The 22121-nt window shown below is 33.6% G+C and overlaps 2 protein-coding genes across 2 annotated transcripts; both read left to right on the forward strand.

Annotated features, from left to right (window-relative positions):
* On the forward strand, positions 1-6796 carry LOC120268680 (phenylalanine N-monooxygenase-like). Its single transcript, XM_039275973.1, has 5 exons — positions 1-21; positions 768-1438; positions 2540-2933; positions 3486-4081; positions 6712-6796. Exons 1-5 carry the CDS (start codon positions 1-3, stop codon positions 6794-6796), a joined length of 1767 nt encoding a protein of 588 aa, XP_039131907.1.
* A 9253-nt stretch (positions 6797-16049) lies between these two features.
* LOC120268406 (autophagy-related protein 11) lies at positions 16050-21978 on the forward strand. The gene is made up of 5 exons (XM_039275830.1): positions 16050-17802; positions 18402-20127; positions 20333-20553; positions 21078-21291; positions 21365-21978. Exons 1-5 carry the CDS (start codon positions 16859-16861, stop codon positions 21749-21751), a joined length of 3492 nt encoding a protein of 1163 aa, XP_039131764.1. The 5' UTR covers positions 16050-16858; the 3' UTR covers positions 21752-21978.
* Positions 21979-22121: the final 143 nt, after the last annotated feature.

The raw sequence follows: 22121 nt of genomic DNA on the forward strand, positions 1-22121 counted from the left end.
ATGGAAAGCTACAATTCCAGGGTATGTGCCAATTATTGATTCAATTATGAAACTATGAAAAATAATTACTGCCAAATAATTATATTCATAAATTAATAAAAAAAAAGAATGTAAAAAAAATTAAGCCAATTAATGATTCTCATAATATAGAAGAAAATTAATAAGATAAAACTAATCTACCCATATATAGTTCTCATAAGCCATTTCTTAATCATTTATCATTTATAATGCATCCGAATTAATCGATAAGCTATGGTACAAATCTATACATGCAATTGTATCTTGATAACATTTGTCATTTTTATATGAAAAAAAAAATTAAACATTTGTTAATTATTTTTTGTTTCTTGAGTGATCCGCAAGTCTTTCTTAATTATTTGTTCATCCAAGTCTTTTTTAATCATACACGGAGATGGGCAAGCATTAATATATGAAGTATATTTGAACAGTACATCTTTAATTTGTAGTCCCACATGCAACATGTGGGATCTGCATGCCATTTGAACAGATTAATTGAAGTGCACCATATATGCGATCTGCCACTGGAAGACTTCAGGATATTATATATCCATTTTGATAGTTGAAGTTTAAAAAATATTTCAGTGTGAACTAAATAAATAAATAATATTTGACTTATAAAAATCAACAAGCAAAAACATATGTGAACCATATCAAAATGTATATATATGGTTCATATCTGAGTTGAAAATGATCTTTAATTAATTTATTCATAATTAACTAACTTAATTATCTTTTCAAAACCTAAGCCAGCAACTCAATATATAAAAATATGCACCCTCATAATTCTTATAACCTCCAACATTGCAAATAGATTCTTTGATCTCTTCAATGGCAGTCACCTATCCTTTAGCTACTGCCTTAGCCATTCTTGCCGGAGTTCTGCCGGTTGTTTTCCTCTTCTCGTCATTGCCATCTTCTTCTTTCTTCTCTACAAATCACAAAACCTTAATAAGCATGAAAAAGAAATCCGCGGTGGTCGTTTACCACCTGGTCCAGTAGCCTTACCGATTGTTGGAAGTCTTCCAATGATGCTTTGGAGGAAACCACGTTTCCGATGGGCACTTCAAAAAGCTGAAGGCAAGGACATTACCTGCATCCTCCTAGGAAATGTCCATGTTATTGTTGTTAACTCACCGGAGTTTGCCCGTGAGTTTTTAAAGAAGAATGATGCTAACTTCACCTCCCGGCCGATAACAATGGCTACCGAATACTCTGGTAGGGGTTTCCTCTCTGCTGTCATTGCTCCATGGGGTGATCAGTGGAAGAAAATGCGCCGAGTGATTGCCTCAGAGGTTATCAACCATAAAAGATTCCAAAGCATGGCGAAATTACGCGGCGAGGAGGCTGATAACCTTGTTCGGTACATTCAATATCAAAGTAAAGCTAGAGAAGTGATCGATGTTAGAAAGGCTCTTAGGTATTATTGAAATATTTATGATATCTTAATATATATATGTCTTAAAAGAACTATATAAACATCAAAATATAAGTCTTATTATATAGGGGAAATTGTTGGATATGGGCCAACCCAAGACCACATGCTCTTATGCACCCAAATTTAGTATAAAAATAGTTTAGTCCTACATCTGGTATTGAGAAGAGTTTTCTCCACCTTATATACACTCCTTGTCCTATTGTCCTATTATCTTTAAAAGTGTTTTTAGAGAGATTAAGCTTGGTTTTACAACACATGTGTGTGCGCTGATAGTACTAGACCAGCTCTCTATGGTCATATTTTTCTTGAAGTCATCTTGCCTGGTTATAGATTCAGGTTATTCCCTAGCCCTCCCCTATCACAGCCTAACACGTGTTCCCATATGATGTTGTTATTTTTTTATGTTATGATTAGGGCATACGTATAGATTATGATAGGGGAAGACCAGGGAATAACTTTGTTCTGGAACCAAGTGAGATGACTTCGTTTTCCTTGAACTATTGATCTTCCCCAACATATCCTTTTATAACCATTGATTATCTCTAACCTTATAAAACTCTCAGCAGAAAACCCTAGATGCTCTTTAAGTTACTCTAGCTTTCTCATTCTCCATCTTGCTTCTGAGCTTTCTCTTGTTTCCTAAAAGCCTAAACCTGGTGGTGATACTTGAACGGATGTCACCCAATCCGTGTCCTGCCAAAGACCCTTTTTGTTTAGCAACTAGCTCTCACTCCAAAATGAAATCTAGCCATTCTTTTGAAGAAGGAACCATGAAGATTATTTCCTAGCTAGATTCATTCCATCATAGAAAACCACTATCAGAGAAGTAGTACTACCACTGTCCATTGGGGGTAATATATAAATGAGCGAGGTCGGCCAAAGATTTGAATGATCAAGTGTAATTTTGTGAAAGTACTTCCAGATAAAGTATTATTAATTAGTTAAGATTTTATATTTAGTATATAAAATCACTAGTCTTGTGTTAAGTACAGTGAAGTATTTTTATTTTATTTTTCTTCTTATCAGTTCCTCTCTATTTATGACTCCATTATCACATGAGCCATTTTAATTTTATTTCTCAAGGTATTATAGTGGAAATATCATAAGGAGGATGATTTTTGGGTGTCGGCATTTTGGAATGGGAGCGAAAGATGGAGGGCCAGGGCCCGGCCCGGAAGAGATAGAGCATGTAGAGGCTGCATTCACAGTGCTCTCATTGATCTATGCCTTTTGTGCATCAGATTTCATGCCAAGTTTGAGAACTTTGGATATAGATGGTCATGAAAGAGTAATGAAAAAGGCGATAAAAGTGATCAATAAGTATCATGATCCTATCATCGAAGAAAGAATGCGACGATGGAGGACCGATGGTGGTGTTGATGATGAGCCGGAGGATATCCTTGATGTGTTCATTTCTCTCAAAGATGATAAAGGGAAGCCTCTCTTGACCATGGAAGAGATTAAAGCTCAAGCTGCCGTGAGTTTGTTTTCATATATTATTTTATTTTTTAAGCACATGATTCTATCAGAATTTTTGGAATCATTAAATTTTTTTCTATAAAATTTACAAAAAATTTCTGAAAAAACTCTAAACCTAACTAAACACAAATATATAGGCTCATCTATAAACAAAAACTTAAACTATATATAAACACTAACCCAGATCCTAAACTCAAGCACTATAATTAATAAATTAAACACTATACAATTTGACCTTAACGCCAAAGTAAACATTTGTAAAAGGTGTACTTATAGTCTTATACACATGCAAACATATATAAAGAATTCAAACCTCTGGCCCTTATATATGTATACATAATTAAACCCCTAACCTAATTAATTAAACATTTGATATAAGAGTACTTATACATATATATATATATATATATTTATATGTACAAGTAAAAACTCTAATCCTAAATTAAACACTTATAATAAATTAAGGAGTGCTTCTATACATAGAATTTAAACCCTAATTACCCTAACCAAAAAAAATAAGCTCATGTTACGTGCATGGCTCTGCATACAGGAACTCATCTTTGCAACAGTGGACAACCCCTCAAACACAGTGGAATGGGTGATGGCTGAGATGCTCAACCAGCCAGACATTCTCCGGAAAGCAATCGACGAGCTCAACCATGACGTCGGCCCTCACTGCCTAGTCGAAGAGTCTGACTTCCCAAACCTCCCCTACCTAAAGGCATGTGCCCGTGAAGCCCTTCGCCTCCACCCCGTTGCCCCCTTCAATCTACCCCACGTCTCCTTCACCAACACCACTGTCGCTGGATTCTTCATTCCCAAGGGCAGCCAAGTCCTCCTAAGCCGTGTAGGACTTGGCCGGAACCCTAAAGTTTGGGAAGATCCAATGAGGTTCAACCCTGACAGGCACCTTATTGAGAAGAATGTGGAGCTAGCTGAGACAGATCTCCGTTTCATATCATTCTCCGCTGGCCGGAGAGGATGCATAGGAGCGCAGTTAGGGACGATGATGACGTACATGCTGTTGGCTAGGGTTTTGCATGCATTTACGTGGACCTTGCCCGCCGGTGAAGAGCTGGTGAACCTCTCTGAAGAGGAACATAGTCTCTTTATGGCTAAACCTTTGCATGCACTCGCTAACTCAAGGTTGTACTTTCTAAGTTAGTTTAGACTTTAGAGATATATATTATATTAGACCACCATCATCTCAGGGCGTCTTCTGCTTGGGGTCCTTAGATGACCATCTAATGGCTCACCCCCTCTCTTTCTCTAAACCCTAAACCTAACCCCCACCATCCTTTTTCCTTTGCAAATGTCCACATATGTCTGATATATGTATATATAATTATTTTCTTGCAATGTTTTTATGTCTCTTATATTTGTGTTTTTTATTTGAGTAAGAAACTAAGAATGTTAAAATTATAATAATACTTAAGCTATGTCATGATACCTTATGATCATATGATGAATGCATGAAAAAGATATTTTTCATATTATAACTTTACCTAATTATACTGTCTTTTTTTTTTCTTTTTATTATATGTAGAGGTGCAAACTGGGTCTTGTCGGTGGCTCGGGCCTGGCACGGCCCAGCACGACTTGGGTTGTGCCTAGTCCGAGCATGTCACTGTAGTGATGGCCCGGGCTTGGTACGACCCAGATCCACGGGCCGTACTGGGCTAGGGATCTGCGGCCCACTTGTCGATGTGGTCCACGGCTCACATCGGACCGTGCTAGCCCAAGCACACGGTAATAGGATTTTAGAATTTGTTTAGTTTTTTTTAGTTTGGTTCTACTAGATTTGATCTAAATGCTTTGTATTTTTTATAATGAATAAATTTATATATACAATTATTTATAATTTTTAGGTTTTTTTCACCTTAAATTGTAGTATTTTAAAGTATTTTTTGAATTTATTTAATTTAAAAATTAAATTAAAAAAGAAAACGAGCCGACCAGCCTGGTATAGCCCCAGTTAATCTGGCGTGGGCCGTGCCCCGGGCTAGGCCGACGCCCAATGTACAGTGGGCTGTGTTGGCCCTTGCACGAATGGAAGTCGGGTAGAGCCTAGAGGCCTAAGCACGCACAATGCCCGAACAGCAGCGGGCCCATGCCATGCCAGCCAGGCCCAATTCGCACCTCATGTTTCCTCTTAATCCAATTATGATTTTTTTTTCAAGTTACATGTGTAACTTTATTTTTGTATAATTTTTTAATTCTTATGATTTAACACTTATATTATTAATATCTAATAAAAGCTTCCCATATATATTATCCACTTTACTATTTTAAAATATGTTGCTCACTTTATATTTTTCAAAATTTTGAAATACTTTATTAAGTTTGTAATTATTAATTATATGATTCAAATGCATAGTTCAGATATATTTTTTTAAAATTTCTTATTTCACATTATTTATAATTTTTTTAGTATTTACAATAATTATAATTAATAAAAGATATAAAACAAAAACTATTTTTAAATATCAATGGTTCAAATCGTACCGTGGCATATCTAAAACTTCTTTTAAAAAAAATAAATTTTATCGATATTATTTAAATAATTAAAATAACAATATTAATTTGAGTTCAAAATCGCTAATGATATTTTAGTTTAAACTAGAGAAAGATAAACATGATTGTCTAAAAGGATTTCATATATTTATGGGAAAAGCTTTCTTTTAATATAAAAAACATTATTGTAAATAAATTTGAGTCTCTTATTATGAATATATATATATATGTACATGCATGTTTTGGTTTTGTAAAAATTTTCTAAGGTGTGTCATGGACCAATAATTCATGCTAACAAGTTTCTTTTTTATATATATATATATATAAAAATTGTCCTTGTTACCAAGATTCAAGAATGACATACGGATAGAATACCCAAAATACCCTCCTCGTTTATTATAATTAGTTAAATAACATATAAGTAAAATATAACTTAAATATCCTTAACATTTATTAGTGATGTACTATATAACATAAATTACTTGAATACTCTTCATATTAAATTTACGTGAGTACAAAATTAAGATTTTTTTTAATAAAATATGTGATATGAGAGGCAATGTTGAAAGGGCCCAAGATTGGGCTTTTCATACGTTGATGTTTAATGGCCCAATATATGGTATAATTTTTATTTTAGGTGTGGAGAAATAGTTATTGTTATTAAAAAAATTGAAGTAATTAGGATGTGATTATATTGTTTAAAAAAATGTACAATATAAATATATATTTATATCAAGGTCCACAGATTCTGCAGACGTCTTAGGTTGTCCCCCTTGAACGAGTCAATACATTCACTACATCATTTTTGGGTTTTAGAGGCAGTTAAATAGAGGAATTTTAAAAAATCCCCTCTATAATAAAAAAGAATATTTTTTTCCATGTTTTTAGAGCCGGTTTAGTTAAACCCCTCTATATTAATTTTGTTTTAAAAAATAATTGAAAACCGTCTTTCTCTTTCTCTCTCTCACGCATGTGTGCCCTAATTCCCCAACCGAGAAACCCGGATTTCTCTCTCGCCCTATCTCCCAACAAACCTCACTCCTGGCGCCACCACACCCCGTCGTGCCGCTAACTCTCGACAAACCCCGCATCCCAACGCGATCCCTCTCAAGAGAGCGATCCCCTTGCGGCTCCGCAGCCATTACCCACTTCTCCACTCGTTGCTCCGCCGAGGAGGTCTCGTCTCTCTTCTCCTCCCCCTTCTTCTTACTCTTCTCTCAATTCGCCATCCATTGATTGTCTTAGGTTATCCTTTGATGCAGGTTCTCCCAGTTCTCACAGAGTTCCTTGGAGGAGAATCCTGCCAGCGATCAGGTTTGGAGATCCAATTATGATGGATTGATTTGAATTTTTTTTTTCTTATGATCGGATTGGACCCAGATTTTGATTAATCTAATGGTTTCTCTAGTGATTTTATGATGAGTTATTGTAATGCAGAATTCTTTTATTGTTTTAATGATAATGAAGAACAGGGAGCATGGAAGATTGAAATCATGTATTTAATTGTATTTTCGTACTAAAGGACCAAGATGAGGAATTTTTGCTCACCTGTTGTTTTTCACTGTGGAATCTTAGCAGTTAGTAGAAGTGATATATGTGAAAAACTTGAAGATCTTACTTGTTTGATGTTTAATTTCTAAGTCTAGGATGTGAGCTTATTTTTGAGTTGTCAGTGTTGTACTCATCCAATGAGGAGTTACAGGAAGCTGCATGTGATTTTTGGTGCAGTGTTCTTCTATCAAAAACCGAGGTATTCTATGCTTTGATACATGGTTTTTCATATTATCATGTTCTGATCACCCATCCTCGTGTAGGATGATCAGCCACTAGTGAAGCTTAGCTGGTTTCCTTGTTATGTTGTGCTAAATGATGCACTCAAAAGCTATGGCTATCGATCCCGATGCATCTTATAATTGTTCATCCTTGTCAAAAAAATTGTTACAACCGGTGAGTCCTTTAACAACTTAAAAACTTTGAGGCCCTCGAGCTATGATGTACACGAAAGTTTGGTTACCCATCTACCCGAATTTTTCTATTTCCCTCGCTTCTATGTGCATATCTCGCACTTTTACCAATTTATAAATTCCCTATATGGTGAGCGTTATTTTACTTCCATTTAATTGTTTAATGACAATCAGAGCATTTAATTGTTTAATGACAATCTGAGTGAAATTTTGGTAAATTTTCCTCTCAGAAACAGGTATTTTCTATGTAGGCTATGCAGGGTCAGCCAATTCAGAGACGAGTCGGTGAAACACATTCTTTCCAAGTGAGAGGTCAGGAGTTCAAAGAATATAGGTTTTAGAAAGTGGATTGCCCATATTTCTCAAGATATTTAGATATATGTATGTGGTGTAGCTTTAAGGATCATACTGTCGTCATATTACTAAGCTACAAGATAGATAATTACTGAAGAATGCTTTGACATTCGATTTATGGTAAGAAATTTGACAAAGAAAAACTTGGCATGAACCAACTGAGATGGTTTAGGAATATGCAGAACAAGATTATTTGATATGAGGTAGATTATTTGAATTGATTATGAACTAGGTGACTGTGGATTTGATGCACATAAAAGTTCATAAGCAGAATGTTTATGCTTTATATATGTTAAAGAATGACTGCATCAGAAGAATGAATACAAGGGCAAAAGAAAAAGAGGAAAAGATAAACTGACAGTAAATCAACTTTTTTAGGAAAATGTTGGCAATTTCCACAATATTTATGCTTTCAATATTGGAGAATAGCCATTGGCATCTTGTTTGCAAATTTTTAAGTCAGCAAGCACTTAGAAAATTGTCTGATGCCATTTTGTAGCCTGCCTCTTGAGATAATAATTGTTTGAGCTATAATATGGATGGCCCTATAATTTGCAGTAAACTGTTGGAGTTGATGCAAAATTTTAAGTTGCATTAGGGCACAATTTCAGTTGTTCATAATGTTCATTTTTTTTTATTATTTCTTATTATCATTATTGCACACAATTGTTGTTGTCTGTTCTGAATAGAAAAGATATTTATGAGTAATTTTTAGTTTCATGATGTACCTCATCCTTAATTTCTTCTTAACATTGAGATGATTGCAGCTTGTCATGTGCTGCATTTGTTGCATGCAAACCACATATTATCTGGGTTGGATTCAACCCAAAAGGTTAAACTTATAGAATATGAGACCGGGAATTAAATATTCATATCCATCGTTACTAACTTAACCAATGTGGGACTATTAGTTACTTTTATTTCTTGTACTAATCATAGCCTTTGTTGAGGTTCTCTTGGCGATAGTTGATTGTGACAATACTGATAAACTAAAGGTTTAAATCTGAGAGGTGTTAATGCAATCCAAAATAAGCAAACAAACTATTAGAAGAAAAATGATGTAGATCATTCTCAGGTGCGCCTCGGGCGCAAGGTTCAACAGCCTGTGCCTTTATAGGAGTCAGGCAGGCATTGTTACAAAGGCATGCACCTTTGAGGCTAGATGCAAGGCTCAAGGCGTGTGTCTAGGCGCGCCTTTGTAACATCAACAAATTAATTTGGTTATTTTTTAAATATTTAGTTTAACTTTTAATCTTATTCACACATCTTGATGATTAAAAATAAAAGAGGCTCACACACAATCAGAGCCATTTAAAATTAGGGTGACTACTTCATGGAGAATGAGTGGGAGGTCTACTGCAGGAATGTTGCTGAGTCTATTGCATACAGGTACTACTTACAACTAGAATCTTTTTACTTAACCCTTTAAGTCTGTCATTCTTTGATATGGAAGTCATGTTTTATACTGGTGTTGTCTATGGTTTATCAGGCAGTTGCAATTTCATAGTTTTCTTCCTAAATTAGTATTTGTGATCTAGAAAAACGGAATCCTCATTGGTTCCATATATGTTTTACATGATTACAACATAAATAAATATATACAGGTGTAACTCAAGTTTAGATAAGAACTAACACAATATCAAATTAACACTCAAGGATATTGTAAACTAATAAGATAAGGATACTATGATTAAGCTTGTTTCAGAGTCCTGCTGCATTGTGAGTTCCAATATCTGCATCTATTTAAAAGTAAATTTGAAAATGAGATAAACTGAATCCCAATTTGGTAGTTTAGATGCTTATTAGTATTACTTTATCTATTTCATGTTATGTGTGCATATTAGTGTATTGAGCACCATAAGAAGAAGACTAATATGGTGTGCAAGGTTATTTTGGGTATTTCACTTTAATGTTTGATAAATTAGCTAAATTCACCATGCAAGACATGATTGCTTCCACTGTCTGTATATACTATATTGATGATTGGGTTTGTAGTTTATTATTGAGTTTTATTTCTTGTGTCAAGGGTTAAATACTCCTTTTTTCTTGTTGAGCAAACTCAAGTGATTTATAATTTTTAATTTTTGAATATTGTACTCGTGAAACGCAAACACAAATTTCTTGGATCGGGATAACGTGAGTGTAAGTTCAAGGATGGTGATGTTTGCTCTCAATTCTTTATAGCCTTTCCATTTTTTTCCCCTGCTCCCGCTTGTTTTTACTCGCTAGGGGTTAAGTCTATCATCAATCATAGCATCATTAAACCTTTCCCATTTCATCTTGGTTTTTAATAAAGTCTATTCATTGCCAATTTTCTGTTGCAATTCTAATTTTCATTGTTGCAGCTTTCAATCACTTTATATTCTATAGATGCATTTAGCTTCCTTTTCCTATTTTTGTTTTCATCTTCACACTTGCCAAGTTGTACAATTCCACATCCACCTATAGTTATAATTATATATTGAAATGTATTTGTTTCTCATAGATACACAATTATGATCATATATAATACAACAAACCAAACTTAATTGTTATACCATATACCTCCACCGTAATTAGCTTAGCATGTGAGGGCATTTTAGATGAACAAAATATCTTTAAATGAAAAATGCATCAGTTTTTTCATTATTTTTATTTTTATTTTGTCTCAATACATAGACACTCTATTCATGAAATATAGTTGCACAAGTGAAAATAACATTAAATACCAACAAAATACAAATAAATATAAGACTAATTTCTAATACATTTATGTATCTTACTTTCTGGACTTGATGAAAAATTTCAGGATGAGATCATGTTTCAAGTTAGTATTTAACAATGCGCTAAAAGAATTGGCTGATTTGACTTTGTAAAATGCTCTTCTTCCAAACTAGAACAAAGATGAATAAATGTGTAAGATGATGCATGACTCGTCTCGAAGGACCATTTTGTTAAACAAAAATAATGCTTGTTTCGGAGTCGAGATTTCGTGCATTTAATTTCTTGTCAATTTGTTGATTGTCCAATCTCTGAAGCATGCATGTCCTATGATTTCTAATGACAGAAGTGATGGTTTGAAGTTGCAATACTTTCACGTATCTTTTGCTTGTGATGCACCAGATTGGTTGACCTGCTGTTATTTTCAATGCTTATCAATAATATACCCAAGGTCATTCATTTCAAAGGACTAACCAGGTTGTGATGAGAAATGCTCAAACCAATGGAAATGGACAGCATGAAGAATGTTTTTGCCTTGCACGTTATACTAGTTACTTACACTTTGTGTTTTCTCTACATGCAATTATTGTTCAGTATCATTTTAGTTACTAGTTACTTTAATGGAAATTAGTACAGATCTTGCATTCAAAGGAGTCCATTATCTTATGAACTAAAGGAAGTTGAATTATCAACTTTGCAAAGAGTAGGTTTTTGAATCTCTAGTTGATGACTACCTTTTTGTTACCATTTTATATTAATTCCTAATTTAGTTAATAATTATTGAATCCAATGCATGAATCATGGCATCCAGAGACTTAACATCAGCTGTTCATTGGTGTCAATTTTGATTAAGATTGGATTTTGTTTAATGTTTTTGCAGTTTTGGAGAATTCATGGTTAAAGATCAAGAGGGTTGAAAATGAGGATACATGAAGCTATTTTTACTTTGTGTAATTAACTCAAAAAATATTTTGTAATGAAAGTACATGAATAGTGTAAAACTCTTACATTTTGCTAGTACTCAAACTACATTACACTTTAATTCATAACATGTCAATAAAGGTAAATGAAAATTGAATTTAGTATACTTTTGAATGTAATGAAAATTTATGTTTTTGATTTACAGATTAAACAAATTTATTTATTATTAATAGAGAAAAAAACTTAAAATTTAATTCAATTCAATGAACAAATTTAGAGGTGGTTATAACCACCTCTAAAAGTATGAACATGGAAGAAATTATAAACTATAGAGTCGGTTATAACCGCCTTTACTAACCGCCTCTACTACTTATAATTTTTAGAGGTGGTTATAACCGCCTCTAAAACTATTGAATGGTAATAAAAACTTAATAGCTATAGAGGCGGTTATAACCGCTTCTAAAACTATTGAGGATTGATGAAAACTTAGTAGTTATAGAGGTGGTTATAACCGCCTCTTGTTATTAAAAACCGCTTCCGTAGATGAAACTTACCCCAACGGTTGGTACAAACCGGCTCTAAAGTGTAGAGCCGGCTTGATACAAGGCGGTTTAGAGGCGAGTAAAAAAACCAACGCTATACCTAGGGCCTCTGTAGGATTTGAAAACCGCCTCAAAAACACTTTTTTTGTGTAGTGATTGTTTAAAATATGTACAATGAAATATTTTTAGAAATTAAAAAAATCACTTGGGTGTAGACCTTGTAGTAATTTTAATAAAATATCCTTTAAATATTTTACATGTAAGAAATGCTTTTATAATACTCTCTCCGTTTTTTTTTTAGTTGTCACGTTTTGGAGCTCTTTTCTGGTCCTTTTTACTTATCACATTAGAATTTTTGTATAGTATTGAATAATTTTTTTTTCAAATTTACCCTTTAATTTAATATACTTATACAATTTTCAATAAATCACAATCAACTGAGCATTAAATTATATACTCTACTAGTGAGGTCTTAAATATGGGTAGTTTTGAAAAGTAATAAATTTTTATATAAAATATAAATAACCAACTAATTGTATTTAAATTTTTTTAATCGAAAGTGAATTAGGTAAATGTGACAAGTAAAAAGAGAGGGAGGGAGTAATCCACTGACAAATTTACCAAAATTTAATCACTTATTAAGTTAAAAAAACACTAATTAAAGCACAAGCTACTTTAAAATTTTAAATATTCTAAAATTAAAAAAAAAAATTCACTTATTAAGTTCACATCTGCCAAAACAACAACTTTGACGTCTGCTTTCATAGGGCAATAATTAAAAAGTTTGCTTTATAAATATCCGACCACGTTTTCATAATCATCACCACAAATTATAATTTTTCTATAATTTTTATTTACAAAAATTTGTTATTTTCACATGCTATCAATCAATATGTAGACTATTTATATAAAAATAATAATAGTTTTTTTTTAACACCAAAATATAAAGAACTCGTTTCCAAATGAATCAAAAAAACAAGAGCTCAAAAGTTCCACCAAATATAATAATTAATTTAAAGACAAACATCAAATTACTAATGCTTCCATGCATGCCTTTTATGAATAAAAAAAAAAAAGCAATTGAATGTCCCTTCATCAAATTGGAATTGCTTTTCAAGTCAAATTTTTCATGTCGCTCACATTTATGATGTTGTGTGTATTGATTTTTATTTTTATTTTAATGTTTTTCCCACGTTTAAATAATATCCAATGTCACACTAACATTGGGCCACTCTAATGTCAATTTTTCCACATCAAGATATTATTTCTTTAATTTATTAGCATATGAAATTTTTAACTACTTCAATTTAGTTTGTTTTGTTTTACTAAAGCTAATTAAAAACAATTTTTTTTAAAAAAAAATACTTTGGTTCATCTGTTATATATTTGCTAGATTTAATTGTTAGATTTAATTGTCACAATGTTTAGACAACTTTATTACAAGCTCATAATTGTTTGAGGGAATAATATCACATGATATTTTTAAATGATTTTTTATGTCTATAGTTTAAAAAATTGATTTAATATCACATAATATTTTTATATAATTTATATTTGTTTTTAAAAGATTCGAATGTAATTTTTTTAGGCATAATTGCAATACAAATATTTTTCTTGATTGCAATTTCCTAATATAACTAAAATAATTGTGGTATATACTCTTGTACTACAATATGAATATTTTTTTTCACTAATATTATCTTTGTTTTATTATTAGGCATATTTCATGGAACTTTACAGGGAAAGAAAGTTATATAATTTATTTGTAAATTAAACAAGTTAGATTATTATTTAAATATTTGACATTAAGTCGGTGTCAAATATATATAATTATGTCTTTATACAAAGTTATCATCGATACCTATATATAATTAAACCGTCACTTTCCATGACTTATTCGGCCTAAACACAGTTTGTGAATTATTGATTTGAAAATGAGTTGAATATGTCTTTTTTCGTACTAATTTTCAAAATAATATTTAATGAAAAAGAATTAAGAGAGGGATTGAAAGCTACATTTCTTGGACATGTGATGTGTTTGTTAATAATAATAATAATAATAATAATAATAATAATAATAATAATAATAAAGAGAAAAGATCTCACATGGACCTAAATAAACAAAGTCTATTTGGTAGAGAACAAAGGAAAGGATTACACTCAATGAAGACAAAAGTTCTAATTCATTAACAAGAGAGGGCAAATATTAGAATAATAATAATAATAATAATAATAATAATAATAATCTTTGTAAATAACCAAGAAGCGTCTTAATTTGTCTTTAGTTTTGGTTTTTTATATAATCTCCGGTCCTTGATGATATGCATAAATATTTATTTTATTAAATTCTCAATAAAAACTCTACATAATAACCATTGGCATTACAATGTGTGCAAGCAATGAAAATAACTTTACTAATTAATAATGTTTTGTTCATTTTATATTTTTCAATATTTTGAAATATGCTTTATTAAATTTATAATTATTAATAATAAAAGGATAGTTGATGTATAATTTCCATTTTTGTTGTAGTAATTATATTTATAAATTATTAAAGAAATTAAGAGTGAATGTAAAAAAATTAAGCCAATTAATGACCCAAATTAGTCAATTATTGCCGACTAATATAATACAATAAACAAAGAATCCAATAATTTTAATTATGTGGTTATTCTTGATTTAATTATAACTTTTCCAATAATTTCATTCAATAAAAATAGCATTTCATGTTTTAATAGATACATACATATATAAGTTTTAATACATACATACATACACACACACACACATATATATATATAAGATAATTTTTTTTAATTTAATTTACACTATGGTATGAATACTATAAATAGTGTATGTCATTTGTAGCAAACGACAGCAGTATATCAGAGATGCTATTGTAGCGATTAACATTACTATATGTAACAACTGGTCACATTCTACTGTAACAATCGGCAAACTGTAGCAGCCATCAATACTATTATTATTTACAGTTACCAATGTATTTTAGACAATTCGATCGAATTAAATTTTAACTATTCATTTTTTCTCTTGAAAGACTATAAATAAATACCTACTCATTTATTATAAATGATATATATGAAAAGAAGGAATAAAAAAATGAACTTAAATCAAAGTGTATCCGATATATTTTTTTCACTTTATTTTTATATTATTTATGTTTATATTTATACATATTATGTATTCATAGATATATATATATATATAATGAGGATCAACTATTACTTGCACTTTACAATATACTAATATTTATTGAGCCATACAAAATAAATTTTATACTTTAAATATTTACTTCATGAAAAAAATATATTTATGAAAAATTAAAAATATAATTTTAATGGAATCCAAAGACAATGATGCATGACCTAAATGCATTTCATTTTCATTCTTTTCCCCTTCTAAATTAAGTGTCTTGTTTAACTTTTAAACCAAGTGATTAGATTGATCATTAACCTTAATCATCCTCCCATTTATGCTTTCTTTTTATCTAAGTCTTCTTTTAATCTTTTATAACTCATACCTTTTTAGTCATGGAATAATTCTCTCTTAAACTAATGTCCATGAGCTTCATCACTTTTGGCCCCCCTTTTTTTAACTAATAAAATTTATCATAAGAAATTAATTATAAAAGATGGTCATTGTTAATCATTTTAAGCTTCTTTTTCTTCAAAAATTAAATTCCTTTAATTAATGAAAGGAAATTGTTTGGTTGGAAAATTTCATAATTTAGAAATTAGAAGTTAATCAATATAATATAAGTATGTATATATATATACTATTTTTTTATATTTATGTTGATCTTCTTATTTTAAAATATTGTATAAATATAAGAAAAGGATAATTACCAATAAAAAACATATAAATGTTTAATTCAAATTATTGTTAATTATATATAAAATCATTTTAATATTTAATTAAATTTTAAATTAGATTTCCTTTTAAAAAGTCATAATTCTTGATTGACTTATTATTAATTAAGTCAAATAATAAAAATTGAGAAATTTTCATGAAATTTATAATAATTAATTAATAATTAATTAAAATGAAATTTTTATATAAACAAGTGATTAATTTATGATTTCATGAGTCTATCTACTCTTCTCATTGTTGAAGTTGAAGGGGCAGAGTTCAATCTCGGCCAAAGTTCAAAGGCGGCTCCTTTGAGGGAGAGCCTACCCAAAATTTCTCCCAAATTCCAAACCCTAATCGCGTTCAAAACGTGCAATTTGGATTTCTTTCCCCTTTTTTTAACCCCAATTTGGGTTCTGCTTCGTTGATTGCTTCGTGGAAACCTTCTCCGCTTCTACCAAGTCACCTTTTGGTTGTACTGATTCTGGGGTTTGCTTTTCTTGCTTTTCTAGGGTTCCTGGTTGGATTTCCGTGTGAAATCCGCTTGTTTGATTGGGTTTTGCAAGGTATCGTTTCTTTGTGCTCTGGGTTTTTGTTTGGGAAGCGGATAGGATAGGAAAGGTGAGGCCTTTGTTGTTTTTGGGCGCTGGAGAGGCTTTTGATCTGGAATTAGGGTTTCGGTGGTTCTCGGTGGATTAGGGTTTTTTTGCTGAAGGATCGAAGGGCTGTAGAAAAGGAGTTATCTTTTTGACTTTGGAGACGACTTGGAGTGGGACTTTTGGTTTTAATTCTTTCCTTTATCGGTGAGGAAATCGTTGTTCGAGTTGATTTGGGACGGTTTTGATCCTCTGTGCATTGACGAAGGATCGGAATTTGTGCTTGTTTTTTTGCGGTTCTGGCTCCGCTTTTCGAGCAGATTTGATTTCTCTCTGAAAAATTATTAGATTTTTTTTTCCCAGTGAGAAATCTCTCAATTTGAGGCTTTGATTCGTATGAGTTCATCAAAGATTGGATTTTGGTCCTCTGGTTTTGCTCGTTAGGGTTCTCTCTCAGCCAAGATGAGCTTGGGATCCACCGTCACCGAGGAGTACATCCCCACGCTCATAGTACACCTCGCCGAGAACGGCCACAGCTTCGAATTCCAATGCGATGAATCAACCACTGTGGAACTGATCCAAAGATCCATTAATAATCTTAATGGAATTCAAATCAGTGACCAGATCCTCTTCTCCAGCGATGCTGTGCTTGAAACTCATCAGACATTGGGTTACTACAAGCTCCCTCGTGATGATTCTGAGGTGTTCTTGTTTAAAAGATCAAGTCTTTTGCCGACGGCTCCTTGTCCGCCTGGTGAAACCATTGAAGTGCCTGTAGCTAAGGTTCCTCCAGCTCCTTCGCCAGCGAAGAACCCACACCCTTTGGATGATGCCTCTGATCCTGCTGTAAAGGCATTGGCTTCATATGAGCGCATGTTTAGACACCATTTTCAGGTTGCCAATGCCATGTATGGGTCTGCCCAGAACAAACTTGAGATTTGCAAGAGGTTTTTGAGGGAGCAGCAGGTGCAGGAACGAGCGCTGGACACGGTCCGTGGAAATCTTGCTCAAACTTTTAAGAAGTTGGAGGTGAGGTACACTGAGTTTTTCCGATGCTATTCTCAGCAGAACAGGTGCCATTCGGAAGTATTGGCTAATTTGGGAAAGGACATTGAGAGGTTGCGAACTGTGAAGCTTCATCCTGTGATTCAGACTTCGTCCAGGAAGTGCTTGTTGGATTTCTTGAAGGGGGATAAGTTGGAGGAATCTTGTAATGGATGCATGAAATCACACAGGAATTTTGAGGGCAAAGTTTCGGAATCAAGGATGGACCTTATGGGATTGGGGAGAAGTGTTGATAGTGTTCTTGCTTGCATGCGTTTCACTGGAAGCAAAGATCTGGAGGTTGCTATCAAAGAACATGAGGAAATTCTCAATCAGCAAAACACTATAATGCAAACTTTGAGGTTAGTTTGTGACATTTATCGTTGGTAAGCTATTTTTCGTTCTTTTCTTTTGTTCTTTTATTGTCACTTGAATTATCAATGTTCTGTTGTATTTGTTTGGTTTGAAGTATCAACAAAAGAGTTCTATATTAGCAAGTTGTAAGGTCAGCCCTATGATTGCCCTGACAAAATAGGATTATAAAGGATTGTCATATATGCATAGATATATCCTTTTTTGGCATCTTTATTCAACTAGGAATGGATTATGGCTACCCAAATCGAACAGCTTATACTACTACAGAAACCATCCAAACACCCATTAAAGCAATTTGTTTCTTCATTAATATAATTTTAACTAAGAAGCTTAATGTGGCATTGCAAAACAATGCGGATGACTGTTATATTTGAATTGCATGTTGTCATCATGAGAAATATACATCTGCGTGTGAACCTGATTGGACACGCTGATATATAACACTGCAGATGCTTAAATAGTTCTAAGAGGAGTTTGTTTTTTATTCTGTCATTTCTCACTTATGTGAAGTGTTGATATTGCTCAGTACTCATCATTGTGAACTTTGCTGAGTGTGTTCCCTTATATTTGTGTGTTCGCATTGCAGTAAAGACGTTACAGAGGTCAAGAATCTTGCTGATGAATATTTGAACTGCCAAGTATCTGCTTCCCCTAGATCACATATTGCAGTTTCAAATCTAGGTCCAAAGTACAATGCTCATGAGACTGATCTACTTCCCAAGGTGCGGAACTGTGATCACGCCATGTTGGAGCTCCTAGATAAATGCAAGAACAAGAAAAATTACATGAACAACCAAGTGCATATGTGCATGCAAAAAGTTCAATCTGTTCAAAGTACCATTAAATCGATGATAAATAAGCTTCATGTGTTCCAGGAGGCTATGGGACAACAAGACAAAGACTTTGAAAATCTAAAATTTGTTAACGGACTATACCATGCCTACAGAGCTTGCCTTTCTGAGGTGGTGCGAAGAAAGTCTTCTTTGAAGTTGTACATGGGCCAGGCTGGACAATTGGCTGAAAGGCTGGCAATGGAGAGGGAGGCAGAGATAAAAAGACGTGAGGAATTCTTGAAATCTTGGGGAAAATATTTACCCCAAGAAACAATTATGGCAATGGGTTTGTTTGGTTCTCCCAGCCCATGCAATGTCAATATAGCTCCTTATGACACTAACTTGCTTGAAATTGATATTGCTGATGTTGACAGACTTGCACCAGTGAGTGCTGCAGGTTCCCTGTCTAAACATGAGCGAAATCCATTACCAAAGGGCTCCTCAGCCGGATCTAGTCAAAGCTCTAATCTCTCAAAATTTAGAGAAGTTCCTGTGGATAACAAAGTGAAGAGTGACTCTGTGGAGTTTCTTGGTGATTGTGAGTCGGTGGATATTGCTGGAACAAGCAAGATGGAAGTTGAAAATGCATGGTTGAAGGCAGAACTTGCAACAGCAATTGCCCTCATCTGTTCTTATGATGCAGAATATGGATATAGCTCAATAGATGATGTCAACCGAGATGATATTCTGAAGTCTGTGAATCAGAAGACGGCTGAAGCTCTTCATTTGAAGGATGAATATGGGAAGCAGCTTCAGGCAATGCTGGAGTTGAAGCAAGCACAGTGCATTTCATATGAAAAACGTATTCAAGAGCTTGAGCAAAGACTGTCTGATGAGTATATGCAAGGGCAAAAGCTTTCAGCTAGTAAAGATGCCTCTGAATGTATCCTCTCAGCTTTAAAGACTGATGGCCTTAAATCTCAACTATCTGGGGACGCTGAAAGTCACATGCGTGAGGCATCTACTGAACCTATGGAAGATGCTTCTTTTACATCTGCGTCATCAGAAGCAAAGCTTGATCAGGTAACCGGACAGTCAGTGAAACCTAGAGAAGGCGGAGATGAGAACATGACAGATTTGTCCATAACATCTAATATGCAGCCAGTTGATTCTGCTCGCAATTTCATGGATTCTTCGATGATGGAACCATCACGTGATGAACACCAAGTTGACTTGGAGAACAATCAACTCTGTGAGGCAGACAGAGTGGAGAAAATGATGACAACCCAGTTGACTGTGAGCCAGACAAATAAATCTTCTGATGAGGCCTCTTCTGGCATGGTACCACATGAAACTGGTGGTCAAACAGGTTCAGTGTCAAAAGCTAGTGATGAATTTGTTTTGGAACTACAAAATACCCTCTCCAAGATGTCAAAGCAATGCAATGAGACTGAAAGCAAACTTAAAGCAGCCATGGAGGAGATCAGCTCCCGCACAAGAGAATTAGAGATTAGCAAAAATCTCCTTGATGAATCCCAGGTTAAAAAAATATTCAAGTTTTTCTTTGGTAAACTGTCCATTTAGGTGGAAAAATATTCGAGACATTGATAACTGATAATTCTGAACATGCAAATTGTTTATTTCTCTTGCATGTCATTTTTGTTCCATTTTCAGGTTTAAAAAAGTGTGATTTCTGCTTGTAAATTCCCTGAATTTTTCTCTTTTCTTCCTATCTGTGAAACAGATGAATTGCGCACACTTGGAGAATCGTTTACATGAAGCAAGAGAAGAAGCACACACCCATCTTTGTGCTGCTGAGCGAAGGGCTTCAGAATATAGTGCTTTACGGGCCACTGCTGTGAAAATGCGTGGCCTATTTGAAAGGTTCCGTGTCTGTGTTACTGCTTCAGTCCCAGTCGCTAGTTTTGCAGACTCATTGCGATCTTTATCTCTCTCTTTGGCCAGGTACGCAAGGAAATACACAGCTTACTTGAGTTGTCTATTTGGGATGTTTGAGATTTTTGTCTTCTGTTGTCAGATTATTTTATCATTACCTCAGCTTTTGGGTTTCCTATAAACGATAACAAGAATCACAATTCCATTCAACTTATATCATCTGAATCTATATCGAGAACATGTTGAAAAATTAACACCCCTACCTGTATCTATATCTTGGTCAGATATAAAAAGATGAATTTGATCAACTAGTGACAGTATGTTTATCTTCAAAACAGGTTGTTTAATCATTCTATTCAGCTCTTGCTTGGATTAGGGATCAGTTCCACATGTTGTGATGAACTTTACTTTGCACCTTTAGGTTTTGTTGAGGGTCTCCCACCCATTTAACTAAAATTAGATATTGTAATTTTTGTGCTGTTTCCTCGACACATTTCCTGGAAATATATATATATTATGTATACGGTTGGCATTTTGATGTTGAATTATTGAACAGATTTCTCTTACACTTCTTTCATACTCTGATGTTTCAGTTCCGCTAATGATGATGAAGACGACAACAATGCCGAATTCCGAGAATGCATTAGAGTTCTTGCTGACAAAGTCAGTATAATCATGCAGAACCGTTCTGAGCTCCATGACTGCTTTTCAAGGGCCGAGGCTGCACGGTCGCATATCTTAAAAGAATTGGATGAAAAGAAAGAGCTAGTACAAAATCTCCGTGTAAAATTACAATTAGAAAGACAGGTTTGTTTACACATGCTTCTTGTTTCTCTCAAATGCATAGACAGAATTTTTTACTGTGACTTGTGTTTGACAGGCGAACAAGGAAAAAATATCATTCGGTCATCTGGAACTCCATGAACTCGCCGTGTTCGTGCTTAACTCTGCAGGTCATTACGAAGCAATCAACAGGAACCATTCAAGCTACTTCCTCTCGCCGGAATCCGTCGCTCTCTTCACTGAACACAATCCCGCTAGACCGAATTACATAATCGGGCAGGTTGTGCACATCGAGAGACTGACTGTGAGACCCGCAGCATCACCTCGGATGGAACACGGTGATCAAATGGACATGTCAAGCGCCGAAAGCAGCAACCGGTTATCGCCGCGGTTCGCGTCAAACCCTTATAATCTTCCAATTGGCTGTGAATATTATCTAGTGACAGTAGCCATGCTACCTGACACAATTCATTCATCTCCTTAAATCCTTCCTGATCACTTCCAATGGCTGAAATGAAGGAAGAGAAAGCTTTAACTGTACAGATATATTAATGGAGTTTGGTGGGAGGGGTATGTTTGTACATATGATGATTTAGTTTACTTTTTTTTCTTTTCTTATGTATATATAAAGTCTCAACTTCTCTGCTGTAATTAGACTCTGAATATGCTCTGAAATGCTCACTGATGATGGTTTTCATTTGCCAAACTTAATCTGGAATTTGGAGTTCATGCCTTGTCTTGATGATATGATTTTTTTGTTTTTGTTTTTTTGGTGATGAATTTGTGTTGGCTTTAGATGGAAGGGAAATGACATTTTTACCCTTGTTTGTGTGGAACAACTAGTGATGTTTATA

The sequence above is a fragment of the Dioscorea cayenensis genome, chromosome 9, assembly GCF_009730915.1.
Source record: "Dioscorea cayenensis subsp. rotundata cultivar TDr96_F1 chromosome 9, TDr96_F1_v2_PseudoChromosome.rev07_lg8_w22 25.fasta, whole genome shotgun sequence".
Lineage (NCBI taxonomy): Eukaryota > Viridiplantae > Streptophyta > Magnoliopsida > Dioscoreales > Dioscoreaceae > Dioscorea > Dioscorea cayenensis.

Coding starts and splice junctions, on each gene's coding strand:
- LOC120268680 (XM_039275973.1), top strand. CDS start 1: ATGGAAAGCTACAATTCCAGG. Junction 1,439..2,539: donor GATGTTAGAAAGGCTCTTAG/GTATTATTGAAA, acceptor TTATTTCTCAAG/GTATTATAGTGGAAATATCA. Junction 4,082..6,711: donor CATGCACTCGCTAACTCAAG/GTTGTACTTTCT, acceptor CCTTTGATGCAG/GTTCTCCCAGTTCTCACAGA.
- LOC120268406 (XM_039275830.1), top strand. CDS start 16,859: ATGAGCTTGGGATCCACCGTCACCGAGGAGTACATCCCCACGCTCATA. Junction 17,803..18,401: donor ACTATAATGCAAACTTTGAG/GTTAGTTTGTGA, acceptor TTCGCATTGCAG/TAAAGACGTTACAGAGGTCA. Junction 20,128..20,332: donor ATCTCCTTGATGAATCCCAG/GTTAAAAAAATA, acceptor TCTGTGAAACAG/ATGAATTGCGCACACTTGGA.